Source organism: Notamacropus eugenii, chromosome 1 (assembly GCF_028372415.1).
Source record: "Notamacropus eugenii isolate mMacEug1 chromosome 1, mMacEug1.pri_v2, whole genome shotgun sequence".
Lineage (NCBI taxonomy): Eukaryota > Metazoa > Chordata > Mammalia > Diprotodontia > Macropodidae > Notamacropus > Notamacropus eugenii.
Window position 1 is genome coordinate 616,152,405 of NC_092872.1, and position 22,138 is coordinate 616,174,542.

General features: G+C 37.8%; 1 protein-coding gene across 6 annotated transcripts in view; it reads right to left on the minus strand.

Moving 5' to 3' along the window:
* The window catches only part of PSD3 (pleckstrin and Sec7 domain containing 3), a 617,602-nt gene that overhangs the window by 283,362 nt on the left and 312,102 nt on the right, over positions 1-22,138 (minus strand). For 5 of the 6 annotated variants that reach the window (XM_072634977.1, XM_072634978.1, XM_072634979.1 and 2 more), the window contains 2 exons: positions 450-647; positions 281-361 (listed from right to left, as the gene is read on the minus strand). In XM_072634977.1, the coding sequence (XP_072491078.1) occupies positions 281-361; positions 450-647 (279 nt within the window). Of the gene's footprint in view, positions 1-280; positions 362-449; positions 648-3,510; positions 3,673-22,138 lie in introns of those variants that run through there. The other variant, XM_072634981.1, reaches the window with a different exon arrangement.

The window sequence follows — 22,138 nt, forward strand, 5'->3', positions numbered from 1 at the left end:
CACTGTGCCTTCTAGCTGCCCTTGTTCTCCGACTGGCTACTTCTCTTTTGGGGGCCTTTTGGGGGAGTAAAGTGAGAAGAGTGAACAGGATGACCTTTAAGGCCTCCTTTCTAGATCCAAATGTCTAATCCTATGATCCTGCAAAGCAATGAGATTGTGCTTTTAACGAATAAGACCAAAAACAAGCTAGAACACATTAGTCTCCCAAGGTAATTACTTCTTCGGGAGTCAAGTGTTGACAATCACAACCAAAGTGATATTCAGTCATTAAACCGCATACCTGAGAGACTGATCCAGCGTCATTCCTGTAAAGTCAAAAAACTTAAGGTATTCTTCAGCCACCAGTTTGCTGAATTCATTGCTATAAGAAAATGGAAAAATAACCTTGGTTACTAAAATCAACCTATACATCTACTGGTGCTTAAGCCAAAGGGTTTAGGAATACGTACTTCTTCCCCAAATGCTTGGCCACATCTGAACGCTTGAAATGATCGAGGTGGTAAAGACGCCTGGCCAGCCGTCGGGCCGCCTCCAAGTTACTGTTTGTGCCATTGCTAAGATTGTCAGAGGATTCTTTTTCCAGAAATTCAGTACTCCCCATTTCACAATGGAGCTCCAGACTGGACTTTTTCAGACCAGCATCGTTGCTAGAGAAGAAGAAAATACACACACACATATATATATATATATTAAAACCTCATTTTTTTTTACACCAAAATATTTGTTGCAGCACTTTTTTTTTCATGGTAACAAATAAATGGAAATAAGTCCATTAATTGGGTAATGGCTTAAAAAACTTGTGCGACATGAATGTGATAGAATATTACTATGCTATAAAAAAAGATGAACTGACAAACACAGAGAAGTAGGAAGACATGTATATGATCCAATGCAAAGTAAAACAGGCAAAGCCCAGATAACAATATATACAATGACTAGACAATGAAAATGGAAAGCATAAAGCCATTTCCACTCTCTCCTGCAGAGGACTGTGAGTGCGGTACATTATAGACATTTTTATGTTTTTTTCAACGTACTTATCAGGTTTGCTGCATTTCTCCTTTTTTTCCTTTAAAAATAATCTTTGTTTTATGAAGTGGCTCTCTGGGCATGGGTAAAGGAAGAATACTAGGGAAAGTTTTGGTGATGTAAGAAAAAAGGCATCAACAAAAAAAAATTTTTTTTAAAGAAATTCTCAATATTCCCCGTCTATAATAAAAATAAAATAACTAGTGAGACTTAATGAATCAGAAAACATGGGAACAGGTAATTTTTAAAGGGAAAAGTAAGCCTATGTTTCTCTATTTATTAAAAAATAAAAATTAAAAAAATCTATAAACAACAAAGGCTCCAGCGACTGTCTTTTTGTACCACTTCATGCAACTTAGTCAAATGATCCCAACTGACAAAGCTATGGGATACTAAACTTTAAAACTTAGTCAATGACACATTCCATTAAACATAATCATTGGTTAGTAGGTACAACAGTTAGGGTGTGCAGTCAGTAGAAAGCCAGCACAGGAATCAGGAAGGCTCATCTTCCTGAGTTCAAATCTGGCCTCGGACACTTACTAGCTATATGACCCTGGAGAACTCACTTAACCCTCTTTGCCTCAGTTTCCTCATCTGTAAAATTAGATGGAGAAGGAAATGGCAAACTACTCTAGCATCTCTGCCAAGAAAACCCCAAAATGGTCATGAAGAGTCAGACACTAATAAAAGGGACTGAACGGCAAAGAACAACGCAAGTACCTCTGGGACCCAGGCAAGTAACAGAATTTACAGAACCTCTCTGGTCTTCTATTTCCTCATCTATATAAGAAGAGGACTGGGCTGGAAGACTTTTGACATCTCCTCTAGTTTTAAATCCTATGAACTCTTCAAATCTACAATAAGCCACAGTTCTTCCAAAACAGTTTTCTCATAAAAAAGGCAAATCCAATCAAATATACCACTGTATAAAAATTAGGCACAATACAGATTCTAATTCTTACATCTTATTCATTTTAAAATAAATTTAAATTAAATTTTTAAGTCAAAGAAAAGAGAGAATAAAGCCATAAGGTCCATAACAGAAAAATACACCAAAGATGCTCATTCAGATTCCAGGATCATACAGTTAGAAATGGAAGGAAGTGAGCATCACAGGTGGATGGCTAGAAGAGACCACTGGGCCTGTCCAGTACCACCTCTTCATTTTAGAGATGAAGAAACAGAGGGTCCCAAAGAGACTAAGGAACCTTGACAAAGTTGTACAGTTGCTTAAGAAATATACAAGATTTGAGGCCAAGCTGGCAGGCAGACTCTAAAGTCAGGGCTTGCTCCCTTGTATCACCACATCCACTTTAACGTGGCTTTGGTAGGCAAGCCAAAATCAGCAACTTTCTCTCTAACGTCGTAAGCAAGACACCATAAAGATGACCTACAAATGCTACGTATGCTTATGCAGGAGCAGTAGTAACAATATAAACTGTTCAGCCTGAAAACAGACGAGATTATTATTTTTTGTTAAAAATTTATACAATTAGAGGGTGCAGGAATTCCTAGAATTACATTCCTGTGCCCTCCCTTATATTTTCAGCAGTGCACGGAAGTCCCTATCACTCAGATAAACAGTTTCTCATCTCTCCCAAACAGAAGCATCAGTGCATGCCATCTAGGTACTGACTGACTCAAATTGTTCACATTTGTGGGAATGAGAGTAGGGAGCTAGGGTTGGGGGTCTCCACCTGTGATGTCACTGGTGGGAGGAGCTCCCCACATCAAAACTTCCAAACTTTCATCAATATAGATCAACAATTCATTTTTTCTTGTAATTTTTCAAATTATTATGTGTATTTCCCTCTTCCCTCTCCCCATCAAATGAACGATTTTTTTAAGAAGCGAAATAAAACTCTCACAACAAAAGACAAAGTACAGCAAGAACACATTCCTGCGTTTACTGTGTCCAGATACGTATGCCTCATTTTGTATTTTAAGTACAGCAGCTCTCTGGCAGAAGAGTGGTAGGACATACATAGGTTGCCTGAGACGGTAAGTGACTTGGCCCCTCACAGAACAAGGTCATTTCTCTCTCTGCAAGGCACTCAGACTCCCAATGTTCCCATAAGCCTAATTAAATATCCTTAAGTACAGCTTACACACAATTTTGCTACCTCTTAAATACATCTACTCTCATCAAAAGCACTAAAACCAATTTCTTTATCCTGCACTTAATTCTCTCACATGTCAAAACTCTCATAACTCTTTCCAATCCAAACTCACCAAACCTACTTCACCCAATTCTCTTCATAATCTCCAGCATTACATCAGCCTCCGTTCAGTCTCTAGGTCTTCTAGAAGAAAACTTCATTAAAAGGAAAAACAAAAAAGGGAGAGGTATAGTCTCCCTTCTGGGATTCCATCTCCTTTAATTTCAGGGTCCGATGTGTAATTCAGAAGGGTCCCTGAGGGACTATGGTGGCTGTTCTGCCATCCTTAACTATTAAGCTTCTGGAAACACCAACTCACCAGCACCAATGCCAAAAAAAAAACATTCCAATGTCTAATATGTACTCCAGCCATACTTCTGTGAAGTCGACCTTTTGAAGGTATTTTCCCCACGTACTCCAAGTGTCTGCTGAACTCCACTGGCCTCCAGGTATTTAGTTCCCTGTGAGGTCACATTACTATGACCTCACATTCTCTGTGGATTGTTTATTGTTGGATTTATCATGTTTTCACGCCCACAATTAAAACAAAAGCTAGAACACAGGGGCCCCTGTACAACAGTAGACCCACAGACAATAGGAACCAGACCAGGCAAACACTGGAGAAGTCAGGCTGAATGATCCCTATCACCAAGAATACACTCCCTCCTCCTATTTCCTCCAATACTCAGAACATTGTCTAGTTTAAAGAGCTAGATGCCTTTCATTCTTTACTTTATGATTTAGACTTTTTTTTTCTTTTTTCTCTTTACTTTTCATTCCTCCCAATATTTTTTTTTCAGTCATGTAATGCTCAACCCCTGTCACTGGAACCGTGAAGGAGAATAAAAAATAAATAAAAAAGCTTCAGAAGATGAGAATCTTTCTTTCTTATGCAAAGTAAACCATCACTGGAAAAAACAATGTATGGCTTCCACTCCCCCTCCACTCACCTTTATTGGGACCTTCTGAAATCACAAACTTAGAATAAACCTGGTTTTACTGAAATACTTTTTTGAACCTACATAGCTCCAACCATGTAAAGAATGACCATAATAAACAGTGTCTCCACAAAAACTGAACACTATATCAGAGAAAAAGGATGAGCTGAACAGATGCCTTCATCTGATCCAAGGACCTCTGCAGTAGTTACTTATAATTTTTCTGAAATATTTTATTTACTCATTCAACAACCATTTTTTTTTTAAAAGATATACTGGGTGAAAATGGGAGAGCCAATGATCTTTAAAGACACAATTCCTGTCTTCAGGGAGAACACAATCTAGCCTACGAACATAACTCATAAGAGCATGGACCAATTATGTAATAAGCATGGACGACATACTATCCCCAATACAGAATACTATGATTATAAATACTAAGATTATAAAGAATATATAAATTCCCATGCAAAGGTAACTTGAAGACCAGGTTCTGGAGGAGAAGGGGTCATAGAAGAGGAAGAATTTAAACTGGACCCAGAATTTCAACATGATGGTAAGAAAACAGGGCAAAGACAAAGAAATACAGACGGGAGACGGATATGCGGGCCAGTTAAGATTTTAAAGTACACTAAAAGGAACAGCGTGAGATAAACCAGGAAAGGTAGCCAGTTACATTACGGAGGGTCTTGAATGACAGGTTAAAAAGTTTATACTTTATTTGTTAGGCAATAAAGAATCCTAGTTAAATTGCCCTTCAGTTCAATTTGGTTCAACAATCATTCACGAAATGCCAACAAAGAGTCCCTGGACTAGCTCTCGTAATGGCCTGTTTTCACTACTAATCAAGTTACCAATATTTTTCCCATTGTAGTCTAATCTAAACTCTTGTTTCTACTTGACCCATTGCTTCTTTTCAATGGTTACTGTAATACAGACCAAAAGCCTTCTTTAGTTAATTTCTTAGGATACCAAGCCTGGATTTACTATATCAATACCTCTGGCCCCAAGGGCCTCACTTACCATGCCAAAAAAATCTAATTTAAATCTTATCCTTAGATCACATTCTCTTCTATTTATAATTTCAATTTCTATTTTTTGGTTTTTTTTTTCCCATGTGTTTCTCAACAAATTCTTTCCAGCTCTAGAGGACTGGAATGGCACAAGTTTTCTGGTTATTACAACAAAAAGGGGAGAGAAAATGGAGCATTATTCATCTTTCATACTTGCTTTGAACCATAAATCTTCATTCTACTGATCTTTCAGTAAACCTGGGCTAATCCAAGAATCAAACTGCTGAGCCAAAGTATTTATTTCCTGGCTGATTCTGCCTGTGATACTTTTATGTTCTATGCTAGCCACATAAAGGAGGTAAACATGGGAGCCCCTGAGCCCATCACCACCAGGAAATGATTACTTCAATTCTTCAAATATTCATGATTTCTTTAGTGCAAATTCTCCCTTCACCAATGCAAATTATTACTCCCTCCTAACTCAGGAAGCAGTCTTCATAATTTGCAATGACAGAAACAAATTCATCAGAAGGTGATCAATCTTCTCCAAAAATTGCTAGTTTCGTTGATAGAATCGAGCGCTGAGTTCGTGTAGTTCATAGGTTCTCCCATACAGTAGCACCTGCCTATCTTGATAGGGTTCTTTGCTGACAGTCTTAGAGAACCTCCGTAGTACTAGAAGCCCTCAGAAGAGACTTTCAGTGGTGGCTCTCTTCTCATTGCTGCCTCTCATAATTCTTTTTCTTCCTTCAAGATTCATCTCCAGTACCTCCAGAAACTTTTCCTCCAAATTTCTGTTCAATTAATCTATCAATAAACATTCATTTAGGGCCTACTATGTGCCAGGCACTAAGGATACAAAAAGAGGCAGTCCCCAACTCCAAGGAGTTTAACTGGGGAGATAACATGCAAATAATATGTACAAACAAGTCAGAGGATAAATAGAAATAATTAATAGAAGGAAGACACTAAAATTAAGATGTGCCAGGAATGGCTTCCTGTAAAAGATGGGATTTTAGTTGGAACTTAAAGGAGGCCAGGGACGTCAGCAGGCAGAGTTGAGGAGGCAACGTTCCAGAAAGAGAAAATGTCCTGAGCCTGAGAGACAGAATGTTATCAGACTGAAGAGTACATGATGGGGAAAAAGGTTTCAAAAGACTGGAAAGGTAAGAGGAAGCTAGGTTATGAAGGGTTTTGAATACCAAACAGAGGATTTTTTATTTGATCCTGTAGGCAATAGGACCCACTGGAGTTTATTGAGTGAGATAGGGGTGGAGGTTAGAGATGGCCATTGGATTTGGCAACTAAGCAACCACTGGTAACTCTGGAGAGAAAAGTTTCAGTTGGACTGATAAGGTTGGAAGTATAATTTTGAAAGCTTAAGAAGAAAGTGAGATAAAGTGAAGGTACCTGTTGTAGATAGTCTTTTCAAAGAATCTCGCTTCAAAGGGCAACAGATTTTTTTTTTTAAGGATGAGGGAGACATAGTCATGTTTGTAGGAAGTAAGGAATGAACCAGCAGGCAGAAAAGGCTGAAAATAAGTAAGAGTGGGAATGACAGGAAGAATCAGGGTGGAATTGGATCTTGTTGATCAGGTAGAAAGGTTAATATTGGTAAGGAGGAAAGCCATCTCAATATATGAGACAGAATAAGGGAGAAATGGTGGCAGAAGGGGAAGAGAGCTCACCACAAATTTTTTTCTGAAAAATATAAAGCTAAGTTCTCATTTGAGAGAGAGGGCCACGAGAATTCTGAGGAGGAATGAAAAGGTTTAGAAGATCTTCTGTCCAGAGTGAGACACTGAGTTGATAAGGGAGATGAAGAAGAAATGCCTAGCAGCAGAGAGGGTCCAACTGAGGTTGTAGAACATAAATGTGTAGTAGATCCAGTCACGATGCTTACATAATTTTTTCTAACTTTGTTCTATATATGCCAGCATACATGCTGGCACAAAGGCAGTGAATGGCAGGAGTGATACAAACTTAAAGCCTCACACAGCATAATTGGCAAAAATGATAAAGGGGCTAGGTATTCATGAGAGGAGGACAGTGTAGAGTTAAACTGATTGGCCAAGGAGTCAAGACAGGGAAAAGGAAAGAGTGACTAGTGCAGAGAGATAACCTGAAAAAGAACTAAGGGGCCAAGGAACTGGAGGTCACAATGTGCAGATAAAGAACAGGGTGTTGTAAAGGAAGGGAGAAGTAAGATGAGGGAATTTCAGAATTCTTGAATGTAAAGGTGGTGCATCTGTGGTTGACGGCAAGATCCAGGACACAACCATCTTTGTGTGTGGCTGAGGTGGGGTAGAGGAGCAAATCATGAGAAGTAAGTTGAGGAACTGAGTAGTTAAGATTTTTGAGGGAGAGTCAATATGTAGGTTGAAATTCCTTAGTATGACAGCAGGAGTTGAGGAGGAGAAAAATATTGTGGGTCACGTATGGAACTCACTGAGGAAAGAAGGGACAGGACATCTGACAGCTACCAGGATTTTCATTAGGTAGCAAATGTGAATAGCGTGAACCTCAAAGAAAGAGAGGCTACAGAGTGATGGAGGTAAGAGGAAAAGTTGGAATTTTTGCAACAGAGAACAAGGAATATTAGAACTTTTTCTTCATCAACCAGTGAACCAAGAGGAATGAGTGGCAGTACAGTACTGGAGAGAGTAGGCAGGAAGGTGTGTCATCTAGGGGGTAGTAGTAGCTAATAAACAAACTAAGTGGGAGAGGAAAAGGTTTGGAAGAAAGGGAAATTTGTTACCTATGGAACAGGTCCATAGGGGACATTGAATGGGCTACATTGTGGTTGATTGAAACTCTGAGGTAGAAAGGTTAAAGGGGGTAGGAATGTTAAGGGGGATAGGAATAAGGAACTGGCTGGTAGGGGTGGGGAATGGATTTTGGATGATGACCTATGGTTATTCAGAATCAATGGAATGTGAAGGGTCTCAGGTTTGAGAATGTTCATCCTTGAGTGGAAAGGAGGTTGGAGACTGGACTCAGGGAAGCAAAGAATAAGTACATAGTCAGATAAGAGGCCCAATCCACTACTCATCTTTTCTCCAAAGACTAGAGATTGGCAGGAAAGGGCACAGCCACAGATCAAAGTCAAATATGCACAAGAGGAGAAAGATGTCCCCTTCCCCAGCAACTTTCTTCTTCCTTTTCCCTTACAAGACAAATGCAGCAGGAAATGGAAGGTCTAAAGTCAAAGTGAAGGTTGTTCCTCATTGCATCTCAGCTGGGATATCGGTAGGGCAGCAGACTGTAGAAGCTGCTCTGAGCTGGCACAGATGGAAATTGTTGCTCTGGGGCAGATCTAAATCCCTCCATGCCTTCCCTCAGGAGACACAGCATGCCTGCAACATTTTTGTTCCTTTCTAATTTTACTTTTGCTCAAGAAAATGGCTACAAAGCCCAAGGAACTTTTGGACCTTGCTATAGGTAGGTAGGTAATTCTTAAACCTATTAGGCATAGTTAAAAACAGTTCTGAACATCATTATCGCTGAGACTTTAAAAAGGCAGTGATATAAGCCACCTTCAATATATCAGACTTCCCTGAAACAAGACAGAACACGGTCTGTTCCATAGTCTGACACACGCTAATCAGAACTGTCCTCCGTCCTCTTCCCTCAAGAAAGAGACAGACAGAAACTGACAAGCAGATGAATGTATTCATAAAGTGCCACCACAGGGTGGCGGCAAAGTCACTATCAATTTGGATATACATCTAGTTTTGGCTTTTTTTTTAACTGACAAAAGGATGGGTACATTTCAAAAAATGCAACCATAGCGCCAAAGCTCTACTAATTTGGATGTGCATCTGGTTTGGGCTTGTTTTTGTGCTCTGTGCATTTATAAAAATGCAAGGATTTGCATTCCTAGTACCTGTGCAACTGAAAAAGTTTAGTCTTGAGTATAAACACACACAAGTTCCATCTGTGGGCCTCAGTCCTGACAAAGCTAATCATTTCTCAGGTCTCTGAATGCTGCTGTTTGTCCTTTGACCTCAGAGAGGACCACCACATCAACAGGGAGATACCACGACTTGCGAATGAATTAGATTTAAGTGAGGCAGGGCTGTGCAAGGTCACCAGCCTCACTTTCTCCTCCAGAGTCATCTGGGTCCAGTGGCCATATATAAATCAGGATGACTGGAGATGGCCCCCACAAGTCATTCAATGAAGAACTTACTGACCAATACTTTTAGCTATAACAGGCAGGCATCGTTCCTGGCATAACCAAAGTTTTGATGCTGATTAAAATGTTTTATTATTATATTATGTTAACATCATCATTACCGCATTATTTATCATTATATTGTATTAATCTTTCTATCTGAACATTACTACCTATTATTACCACAAAAGGCCTGAGGAGATGTTCCATGCTGAAATAATTTCATATTTAGCAAACAGTCCTTAAACAACATTCAGAATCTTTCTACACTTTCGTGTGGAGCATAAAAGGATAATGAGCTTTTATCAAAACTTAAATTAACACCTGACAATGGCTGGGCTATTAAAGTATCTCAGAATTATGTATCCATGCTCAAATCTGTTTATTATTAGTTTGCTAAAATATCAATGAATGGTAGGCAACGTGATAAATCTCCAAGCATGGCCAATCTGTCTCTTCTCTTTCTCTAATTCCCTAATCAAATATGATCATATTGATACTCATTTTCTGCACTATGATCATACAGAAAAAATCTTAGACTTTAGAGTAATCATAAAAGCCAACTTCCTTATTGTACAGATTAAGAAACTGAATCCTAGAGAGATAAGGTATCTTGCCTAAAGTGACAAAGATAAAGAACAGAAAAAAAAAAAAAATTAAACCTAGGCCCTCTGACAAGTCAACAGAGAAGAAATTACTCTCAACTCCCATAAAATTTATTGTTCATACTCATACTGCTTTATAACAGTAATTTTATTTTGGCATATATTTCACTTTGCTTTAGAGAGATTATAAACTCCTTGAAAAAAGAGTCTATGTCTTCAATATCTTTATATCCTCCATAGCCAATATAATACCTTTTAATAAAAATTTGATCAACTGCTCAATTATTTATGCATTGACTCCTAGTTAACATGAAATTTTTTTACACTATTACTCCCTATCCAGGTGGCATATTGGATAGAGTGCCAGGTCTGGAAGACCTAAATTCAGATCTGCCCTCAGACACTCACTTAGCAGCTGTGTGATCTTGGGCAAACCTCTGTAATTTTCTCATCTATAAAATGGGGATGTTAATATCACTTACCTCTGAGGTTGGAAGGATAACATGGGATAATATCTGTAAAGTTACTGGCACCATGCCTAGCATGTTGTAGGTACCATGTAAATGTTTATTATTTTATTTTCATTTATTGAGTTTACTAGCATTTATTTTATTATATAAATGTTTATTGTCAATTATTACTTAATATTATTAACCTAAGTTCTTATCCACTGCATCAGCAACTACTTTTTTGGACATTTTCAACTAACATCCTACAGGCAGCAGCTGTTCAAAACTCATTATCATGATCCCTCATGGGACCCCTTCTCTAAATTTTCCTATTTCTGCTGGGGGCTCTACTATCCTACCAGTCACTCAGGTTTGCGGCTTCCTATTTGATTTTTCTCTCTCCCATTTTGTGTATCTACAATTTTCTCGCATGTTATTTTCCCCAGCAGTAGACTGTGAGCTCCTGGAGAGGAAGGACTTGTTTTCTGCCTTTCTCTGTATCCCCAATACTTAGCAAACAGTAAACATTTAATAAATGCTTGATGACTGTTGATCTTCTGATTTCTCAGTCCTTCCCGATAAATTAGTACTGGAGAGCTGACTATGGCACACAGAGGTTGAGAAGAATCACACTGCCAGCAAGTGCTCCTGACTCTATACCCAACACTCTATCCACTTTACCTACCAAACTATTCCCTCTTCCTCCATCTCTCCCCACACACTTGTTCTTGAGGTTGTGTTCATCGGTTGTTGCCAAAGAAGACCATGCCATCAGAGAAATGAGGACATGACTTGCGCTTGACTTGGTTTTGAGTGAGGGAGGGCTGTGCAGGTCACCAGCCTCACTTCTCCGGAGCCATCTGAATCCAGGGCTACGCACTTACACAAACAAAAAACCACATGTCTAGCTTCACATTTATTATAACAAATTACAACAGAACAGTTTGGAAGTTCCCTTGCCAAATTACTAAGGGATTCTCCAATTTTCCATGTTTATTATGTTCTAAATTCTTGAACTGTCAGTAAATATTAAAAAATAGCAAATACATTAGCTATAATCCTATGAACTTACTCAGGTTCATGCTCTTAGCTCTGTTTTAGACTAAATGTCAAACGTTTGTTTAAACAGGGGTCCACTGTGTTTATTATCACTATTAATATTATTTTAACCTCAACAAGAGAAAGTGCTTGAACTTTACAAGTACATTCAATTAGGGTGCACTTCCTCAAAGGAGCTAACTTCGCAGTCAACATTCTCATAAAATGGCAGTTCTTCAAAAGGTTAGGTTTAATTAGTCATAAAAGATTATCCTGATCATTAAACAAAGAAATTAAGTGGCACTTAAGCCAGAACAACAAATTGGATCCTAATGAATGAGTTGGAGGTTGCTCCTGTGGAGTTCCTGGACCTTAGTCAATTAAGTCTTTAGACACTTCAGAATGGTAATCAGAGTGTGTAGGGGTAATACTGTACAAGGTATGTGTGATTTTAAGTTGCAAAATAGATCCACTTGAGCCCTTTGGGAAATTCTTTCACCAGAGCCAGAGTGAAACTAAGATGTTAGTTAGGCAAGCTTCATGCACAACCTGGGCTGTATTTACATGGAGAGTGGGGAGGAGCAGTTTCTGATGACTTGAATATTATGGGTAATAACAACTGACAACAGCAATAATTAGCATTGATATAGTGCCTTAAGGTTTGCCAAGTATTTTTCATGTGTTATTTGATTTAAGCAAACATGCCTCATAGAAGCATTCTGCAGTGCACACAGTACGTTCTCATAATCATCCTATGAGGGCTAGGTCTGGTAAAGGTGTTATTATCCCATTTTAAAGAAATAAAAGTTGAAGAGGTCTAAGTCTTCCTCTGTAAACTAAGAAAGGTGAGGAACCTGGGGTCACACAAGCGTCCCCACCCCTGATGATCTCTAAAGTCTTTTTACTCTGGAATTCTAGGATCCTATAACTTGTCTACAAGTTGGACCTTGGACCTAGGGGGAGGGAGGAAAGAGCAAGCATTTATTAAGTTCCTACTATGGGCCAGGCTCTGTGCTAAGTGCTTTACAAATATTATCTCAGAATGTCACAACAACTATAGGAAATAGGTATGATTATCTTTATTTTACACATGAGGAAACTGAGGCAGACAGCAGTTCAATGACTTATCCAAGGTCACACAGCTAGTATCAGGTCAAATCTGAACTCAGGTCTTCCTGACTCCAAGTTCAGCACTCTCTATTCACTGTACCCCCTCGCTACCTCAAAAACCATTATTCAAACATAGGTTTTCTGACCTCTGTGCACCCTACTGCCTCCAGTATTGTTTTTTAATAGGTTTTCTGAAATAAGGTCTACCTACCGTGGACTAGCCTGCTACACAATATACACAAAACTGCTAAGTGAACTACAATACATCTTTTTCACATAAACTCAGTTCTAGCTCCTTTATCCACAAAGATGCATCTTTAATCAAATAAGAACACAGAGTCCAAGAATGGCGCTCGCAAAATGCTTCAGGGGCAGTTACCCTGCCTGGTACCTGGCTGGCCCTCCCTTTTTTGGTGCTTTTTTCTATGTATGATAATGGTTTGGTCAGAGACGAGGCACCCTAATGCCCCTAAAACCAGGAAGCCCTGGGCTCAAGGAGCCCAGGCAGATGGAGGGGAAGGGGGGCTGGGGAGAGAAGGGGCAAATCACAATCTCTCAATGGCAATCCTCCAAGATATGAAATGTCAGAGAAAGCAGTGAGAATCCCTCTCTCCACATGGTTCCCCTGCCCAATCTGGGCAAAGAACTTCGCTGATTTCAAGAAATACAGACTGTTTCTTGTAGGCTTTTTCTTACTGGAATAGGAGGCCTGACACTACACCAGGAAATTTTGATTCCTAAATCTTTCCCACAACATCTCTTTTCAGAGAGTTTCATCATCACCACCGCACGGCATGCTACAATACTGTATAAAATGTTACAATATTGATATCCTTCCAGACAAAAAGGAAAAAAATACAAGGGGCCAACCTGCATTCTTTCCTTCATAAATAAAAAGCTGAAACATCTACATAACATTACTATTAGTGTGATACCCTGGGAAAAACAGAGAACTTAACCAGCACTTTGCCTTTAAAAAGTGTCCTGTTTATACAAGACAAGAAATCCCACCCCTTCCTGTTTTCTTGAATTCAAAACAACTAATCTCAAAAAAAAAAAAAAAATCCTTTTGTAGAAACTACAAACAGTAATAAATAAATAAACCCCCAGCCTCAATGTCCATTTAAAGGGGCAAAGACCCTTCAAAAGGCAAAGACCTTAATTACTTTGCCTCACCCACTTATTCTGATATATGGAATTACTCTGAGTGCACTGAGGTATAGGAAAGAAAGGATGTGTATATACAGGAAGCAAAGTAGAAATTACAGTAGAAATTTCCATGAGGTGCCTTCAAAGAAAAATTTAGAGGAAAAAAATGAGAAAAAATTTTTTTCTTAAATATGAAAGTTGCCTTGACTTAGTTTGCTTAGTAATTCAAGGAAATCAACCAAAAAAAAAAAAAAAAGACAAGAAAGAAGACAAGTAAAAATTCTACTGAACATGAAGAAACAAAGGATGCTTTTTCTAAGGCTTCCCTCTAGACAGCCTCATTCATAGAAAAGATATCTTTTTTTTTTTTAGTAAAAAGTGGTAAATTTTAAAAAATAATGCATCCAGGGCATTACTGTAGTTACACAGATGCTATACTCTTTAAAGGAAGTGAGGTGCAGTGGATAGAGTGAGGGGTCTGTAGTCAGGAAGACTCCTCTTTCTGGGTTCAAATCTGGCCTCAGACACTTCCTAACTTTGTGACCCTGGGCAAGTCACTCAACCCTGTTTACTTCAGTTTTCTCATCTGTAAAATGAACTGGAGAAGGAAATGGTAAACCATTCCAGGATCTTTCCAAAAAAACCCAAAAAATCCTACATGGGGTCATGAAGAGTTGGACACAACTGAACAGTGACAATACTCTTTTAACTAGAAACCCAACATATTAGTAGCCTTTATATGCTCCTCTCCAACTTCTCCATTATTGTTCAGCATCACAGATTCTAATTTTTAGATACATTACATTATAGAAACTACATTTTAAAGCCATACATGGACAGATACCAGGCAGCTTATCTGAAAGCAGTAATCTACTGCTATAGCTCCCATTTAGATCAAGCAATGGCTTGATCTAAATTAATTAAAAAAAAAAAAAACACCACCTTAAAACTACAATCCTCCACCTTCCTCCAAAAACAAAAAAAGGAGAACCTTAATTTCACCTGAATTATTATCTAATAGTAGGTCTACTTTTAATGCAGTTGTATTTTAAACTATTTAATTCAAAGAAGCAGAAGTACTAATTAACCCCCATTCCCATCCCAAGAAAGATTTGTTTCTCCCTGGAATCCAATGTATTTATTATTTTTCAGCACGAAATTTATTACTCTAACAATATTTTGCTTAGGCTAATAGTGTTGAGGCATCACTAAACAGCTGGATAGCAAAAGGAAATGATGTTACATTAGGAAAAATAGATTTTAGTGAAAAGACTAGTCAAGTGTCCACAAATATAGAGAGCATATCCACATAGACTATCCATATAATCTATAATTAACCATACAGAACATCCATGCGGAATCTCTTTGGGCCACGGCAAAGAGAAATGCACTTGTGCCTTCACTGAACTCTCAAGTAAGGAAACTCCTTGTATCCATACACATGAGAAACTTTTCTGCAACTTAAAGTCTTAAAAAAACTGCCTGTCATTTTTGTTGCTCAGTCAATTTTTCAGTCATGTCTGACTCTTTTGTGACCCCATTTGAGGTTTTCTTGGCAAAGATACTGGAGTGCCATGTCCTTCTCCAACTCATTTTACAGATGAGGGAACTAAGGCAAACTAGGTTTAGTGACTTGCCCAGGGTCACACAGCTAGTAAGGGTCTAAGGCCAGATTTGAACTCAGGAAGATATCTTTCTGATTCCAGGAGTGGCAGTCTATCTACTAAGCAACCTTCATAGCATCAAAATTCCTACATAAGGATTCTTGTAGACTACAAATTGACTTAGAAAACCACGTCATCATTATCTACATTCTACTGTATTTTTATTTATTTTGCTAAATACTTCCTAATTACATTTTAATTTTTTTCCCCAACCCCCAACTGTAACAGCCTTTGTTTGATACCTCTGGCCTAGAGCATGGAGAGTTTAAGTGACTGTAAGTCAGAGGTGGGACTTGAACCCAGGATGTGCAGGTTAATTTTTAATATATTCTAAATATTATAAATTGTATCATTTTATCTAAAATATTTTTATTGCTTACATGTTATAAATTATTTTATGGTTTATTCTGTTATAAATTACATTTTATATGTTTTTGTTCATATATCTACATATATTATAAACCATAGTATTTTATGTGAATATATATTCTAGACATTAAGTTATGCTATTTTATATATTTTATTGCATATACTTATATATCCATATATTACATATGGCTTATATAAATAGTATATAGTCTAGATATTAAGTTATATTATTTTATATTTCCATATATTATAAATTATTTAAAATATATTCGAGATATAAATATATTTTTATCTTATGAATTATATTATTTCATATAAATATTATATATTCTAGATAGTATAAAAAAGGGTTTTCTTTTCTACCAGACCTATGACAGAATAGGGAGTTCCACATGAGGAACTCCCTCTACCAATAAGGGACCAGGCCAGGACTCATGCCCAGATTTTCCTAACTTGGAAGGCAGTTCTATATCCACTACACCACACTGCTGCTCACCTTTTAAAGTATTGCAAAGTAAAAACTTTAAAATTATAAATATTTCCTAGTGCTCAACAAAGAGCCAACAATTTCCAAAATTACAGGAAACCTTTTCCCCAACCCTGAACAGAGCTCAGACACAACATACCTTCCTAAAGGGCATCTATCCCTGTCAAAAATACTTTTGAAACAGGTGCACATGGGCTACAGGCAATTATATTTGTGAAAATGCTGCCTTCACCAATAAAAGGTTTCCGAAATAGCAACTCCCAAACACAAGCATAAAGTAAAGCCTATTCACCCAGATTTCTGGTCAATTATATTTATAAGACAGAAAAAGCTGCCAGCATAAAGTCTACTCTCTGCATGTTCTAGATCTGAAAACTATTGGCACCCTTTTTAACTCTTGACCTTAATTCAGCAGAATCTTTCCCTGATTAACAGTTACACTGCCCAAAGTTCCAATAATCCGAAACCACAGAATCTAATAAGAAAGATAATTACGACAACAGCCTCACCTATCCAAAGAAAAATCCATCCTGGGACAGAAAAAAGTCCAAATACTAAATTTTCTGGCTCTGCAATCTGATACCAAAGCCACATAGAGTGAAAAGGGTCCAATGAGCAACCACTCTTTTAGCCAATGAAATTTGTTTGCTAACACAAACCCACCAACATACCTTAAGCAAAAAAAAAAAAAAAAATACCCTACAGGCAAATACAGAATTTTGCCTTTTATGAAGCTGGATGAATTCCTAGTTCTTTAGTTCTGGGTGCCAAAGCCAGCAGACAGAGATTAGTTCATTTATTTTATTTGTATCCCTAATACCTTACACTACACTTGGAACATACTGAAGTGCTTAATAATTCCTTGGGGATTCCATTTGATACTGGGTCTGAGACACCAGTCAGCAGGCTACAACTACCTTTGAATACTCCCCAAATGAAGTCCCCTTGGTCTTTTAACATTATCTTTAAAAAGCACAAATGTGAAACAGAGACATGGGAAATATACCAAGCGTTTAATATCAATATTTAGGAAGTAAAATTCTAATTAAAAAATAAAATGTAAAACAAATATTCTCTTCATTAAGGAAAAACAAGAAAGCTTCTTTTCTTTCAGATCCCATTAAGCTTCCACAAGTATTCATTTACCATTATCAGCTATTACCAAGATGTCTATCTCCCTGGGTAATGACAGTAATCATTTTCTTCCTGTCTATTCATAAGTTATGATTTAAAGGGAGTTTCAGACATTTTGAGTTTATGTCACCTTGTAATACCAAGTGATTTTTCAATAGCCTTCTTAAAAGTTCAGTGTGATACAGGTGTTTTTTTAAAATGATTTACTGTGCTATGAGAAGTGATGAGCTCAATGATTTTAGAAAAACATGGAAAGACTTGCATGAAATACTGATGGGCAAGTTGAGCTGACCATGAGAATGCTGTATGGTTTTAAGAGCCACTGTGAACTACTAAGTCATTCTGACTATTATAATTACCCAAATTAACTATAAAGGCCCTATGAAGGAAGATACGAACTTTATCCAAAGAAAAAACTGATAACTAGAAATACGTATAGTATGGTTTTACATATATATATATAGAAAGAGAGAGAGAGAGAGACAGAGATTGGTGTCTAATGGTTGCCTTCTCTAGGGCAGAGAAAAGGGAAGGAAAAATAGAAAGTTTACCTGATCCTTTTATTACGTATTTAAAAGGAAAGGAAAGATGTACATAAACATTTGCAGTTTTATGTGCAATTCTTTTTTCTATTCTATTTTGTTATAGAAATGCTTGTTTTATTTATTAATTTCATAATTAAAAAATTATAAGGATTTCAAATGAATTCATTTTGCGGGCAGTGGAGGGATACGGAAATACAACTGGGTGCTGTCATAAGAAGTTTGGGAAACACTATGTTTGCCACAGAAACCAAAGACATTGAAGTTCTGCGAATTATTATTTACAATATGTTAATAGCTGCCTTTAAGATTGGGCTCGCTGGTTTCAAAGGAATCCCAAAGGCTTTCATAAACTAAAGATAAGATAAACATCCTGAATGTGAAGACTAATTTGTCTGCCACTGAATTGATGTTCCAGGAGCCCAAAGAATACTTTAACATAGCGAGAAGCAGCTGGATAAAGTGAAAAGGAGACATAATTTCAAATGATAACCAATAAAAAGGCAATATTTTATGCACAAAGGGCAGTAGATAGGGGACCAGAGGACATGGGCTTGGATTCAGCCTCACCATTTCAGTCAGGAGTTTGGCAAAGGACTTAACCTACCTCTCCTTATTTTGCTTTAATACCCTATGAACGATTTTAAAGGGTGCATAGACAAGAAAAGAAATTCTGTGAATTTGTTTTCTTAATATGTTAATAACTGATTTGGATATGATCAGTTTTCTTTGTCATTGTATATATTCCATTTTATACATTTAAATTCATTTAATGCATTATTCCAAGAAGGGGTCCACAGACTTCACCACAGAGCCAAAGGGGTTCATGACCCAAAAAATGCTAAGAACTCTCTGAATTGGATTTCTTCTATCTCTAAATCTTAGTAGATATTTTATCTGTTATTTACATTGCTGCCCATCTCACTGATGGAAAAAGTTTCCCAACCTAGAGTTCCTTACTGTAATAAAATCGCAAGTGAGGAATCTCTGCACACATACTTCCAAATTGTATATTTTAATGTATTTTGGCTTTATAAAACAGCAAGGATGAGCTTCCAGAGTATCAACTGTGGGGTGGAGGGCCCCACAAAAGAGTTACCTGAGTGATAAATAATCAAGAGCAAGTATGGATACGAATCCAGATGATAACCAGTCAAAAAAGACTTGACCAATTATAGAGGGGAACAAGGTAAAGGTTATCAACCTAGTATTTGATGGTTTGGTTGGTAAGGGCGCCGTTCCTGATTCATAGCATTCACAGAATCATAGATTTAGAACTGAAAAAAGCTTCAAAGGACATCAAATTCAAATCATTTTACAAATAAGGACACAGAACAATCAAGTGACAGGGTCACACACATAGCGTCTGAAGCTGGATTTGAACCAGGAATTGCTGACTTCTAACAATCGAATCTCCTACCATAGCCAGTATTTATTTTGTTTTTGTAAACTTACTAATGAATATGTTTGTCACTAGGGGTAAAGAAGAAAGAATGGGGGTCACAAGAGGATTAAGAGGCAAAAGGGAGCGTGGGGGACGGGGGGCATGTTTTCCACTCTGAAATTCTAATATTTAGGGATGTCAGATAATAGAACTGGAGATAATAGAGAGAGATTCTCTTTTAGATGATGCCAAGACAAAGTGATGGTGGGCAGAGAGCAGTGATAAAAGTGAAGTAAGAAATGTGAGAATATCCAAAGAGAAATAATAAAATTTTAATATTTGGCCTTAGATGCCTTCTCACGCTGTTGCATAAATAAGTGTGTTGGTGGAATTAGAGACCATCTCCTCCAACTCCTTCATTTTATATGGAACCCTGGAGGGTCTCCAGAGGAGGGACTGGCTGAAGACTGACGTTCTCATGCCTCCCCTCTCCCCCAAGGCACGGCTTTTATGTCCACCAATAAGAAGGGAGTCTTGTGCCAATGGCCTTGGGACAGGGGTTACATTCCAGTAATGGAACTGAGACTCCAAAATATTAAGTTGCAGAGCTTCTTCTGATAACAAATTCAGTGTTCCTTCTACTTCATTCCCATGTCACACACTGCTCCAAAGCCCATAGTATGGACCAGAACCAGGAAAGCAAGCAGTGAGATGAATGGTAACAGTGCATGGGACCTGAGGCAGAAGGAAAGAAATAATCTGAAAGAGACTGGACGCCTTCTTATCATTCCTGTCCAGGAAGGAGGGGGCTGGGGATAAGAAGAAATGTGACAGACCATCCCTGAATTAATGTTCCAAGGCATGAAGAGCTACACTATATAGGCCTAAGTGGTTCCCACTTTTAAACACAATATATCACTGGAATGAATGCCTTAGAGAGGAATGTAAGGTGAAATCCTGGCTACAACTATGTTATTTTCTTTGTCTGGCTAAACATCACTGGAAGATTTCAAAGGAGGAGATAAAGGTAGCAAGGACTCCAGGGCAGGAACAAACATTTTTTGCATTCGTCATGACTGAAATGCTAGAGAAGACAGGTCCCCTAAACCCACCTGACACCCACCTTTGCACTGGGAAAGGTTTAGCGTTCTTCAGTAGTTTCAGTTGTATCTGACCATCCGTTACATCAATAAAAGGCAAGGGGGATGGGAGAGAGAACCTTTGCCCAAAATATAATACTCACTTATACTTTTTAAAAAATGAAGGCATAGAAGAAATTTCAATATAAAAAAAAATTTATCTGCTAGCACTACTGGCCCCGGGGCAATTCTAGAAGTACTCCCAGTAAATGCAGAACTAAAGCAAGGACGCCTCCTTTTCCTACTACTATTCACCATAGTTTTAGAAATGCCAGCAATAGCAGTGAGACAAAAGAAAGAAATTAAAGGTACAAATTAAGCCAAGAGGGAAGAAAGCTACACATGCTAATGACACAATGGTTTACTTGGATAATTCTTGGGAGAGATAATTAACAGCTTCAGGAAAGTTGTAATCTACAAAATCAACCCACATATTTCAACAAATTGTAACACACCAATACAATGGAGTAGTATTATGCTCTAAGAAATGATAACTGAATGTGATGAATACAGAGGCACAAAAAGACGTACAAACTCATTTTCATTGTTGTTCACTCATTTCAGTTGTTTCCAACTTATTCCCATTTGGGGATTTCTTGGCAAAGATACAGAAGTGGTTTGTCATTTCCTTCTCCAGCTCATTTGACAGATGAGGAAACTAAGGCAAACAGGGTGAAGTGACTTGCCCAGGGTCACACAGCTAGTATCTGAGGCCAGATTTCAACTCAGGAAGATGAGTCTGTATGTTATTATGAGAACATAATTATAATCTTCCATGACTGTTAAGAATGTCAAATAATTTTATAATATACAATAACACTGGCAAATTATAAAGCTCAGTATAGATATAAGATTAATATTAATGATGACTACAATTATGATATATTTCAGTGAAACCCCAAAGCAAATGAAATTTAGATCAAAGTAAGCAATAAATATAGACTGCAAGGGGGGAAAAAAGACTTCCAACTTCAGGATTTATAAAAATATGAATTTTTTTCTTATAATTTTCTTGGAAACTAGCAAGGTACATTTCAATCCCAGGATATCCCTAAAGATCAAAATAAATGGTCATGTTATTTGTGGACAAGAGGTTTGGTCCCTTTTGTGATAAAAATAGTGGATTGCAATCCTGAGAACTCCTTGTGACTTCTAAATCCAGACCTAAAGTGAATCACATTATTTTCAGCCTTCATTTATTCTCATCACCTTAAACTATTCTTTTAGAGCAACACTTTTAAGGAGAGCACAGCAGACATTACATCTTATGGGGAGGTAAACATAGGCCTTCAGCTGAGTGAAATAGGAATATTTAACTTAAATCTTCCGTACATATTAGGTGTACTTTGGGGAGCCACACGGTGGATATACAATGCCAGGTCTGGAGTCAGGAAGACCTGAGTTCAAATCTAGCCTCAGACACTTCCTAGCTGTGTGAACCTGGGCAAGTCACTTAGCTCTGTTTGCCTTAGTTTCCTCATCTGTAAAATGGACTGGAGATGGAATGGCAAACCACTCTAGTATCTTTGCCAAGAAAACCCCATATGGGGTCATGAAGAGTCAGACAAAACTGAAACCACTGAACAACAAGGTGTATTTTGTACCTGCAGAAGTAACTTAGGAGGCATCTTGTGGAGGGTGCTGTGGTATGGATCAAACAATGAACCCTAAGAATCCAGCAGGAAGAGGATGGGGTGTTATCAGCACCAAGACAACAGCTTTGATTTTGCCATACTCCTGATGCTCCAG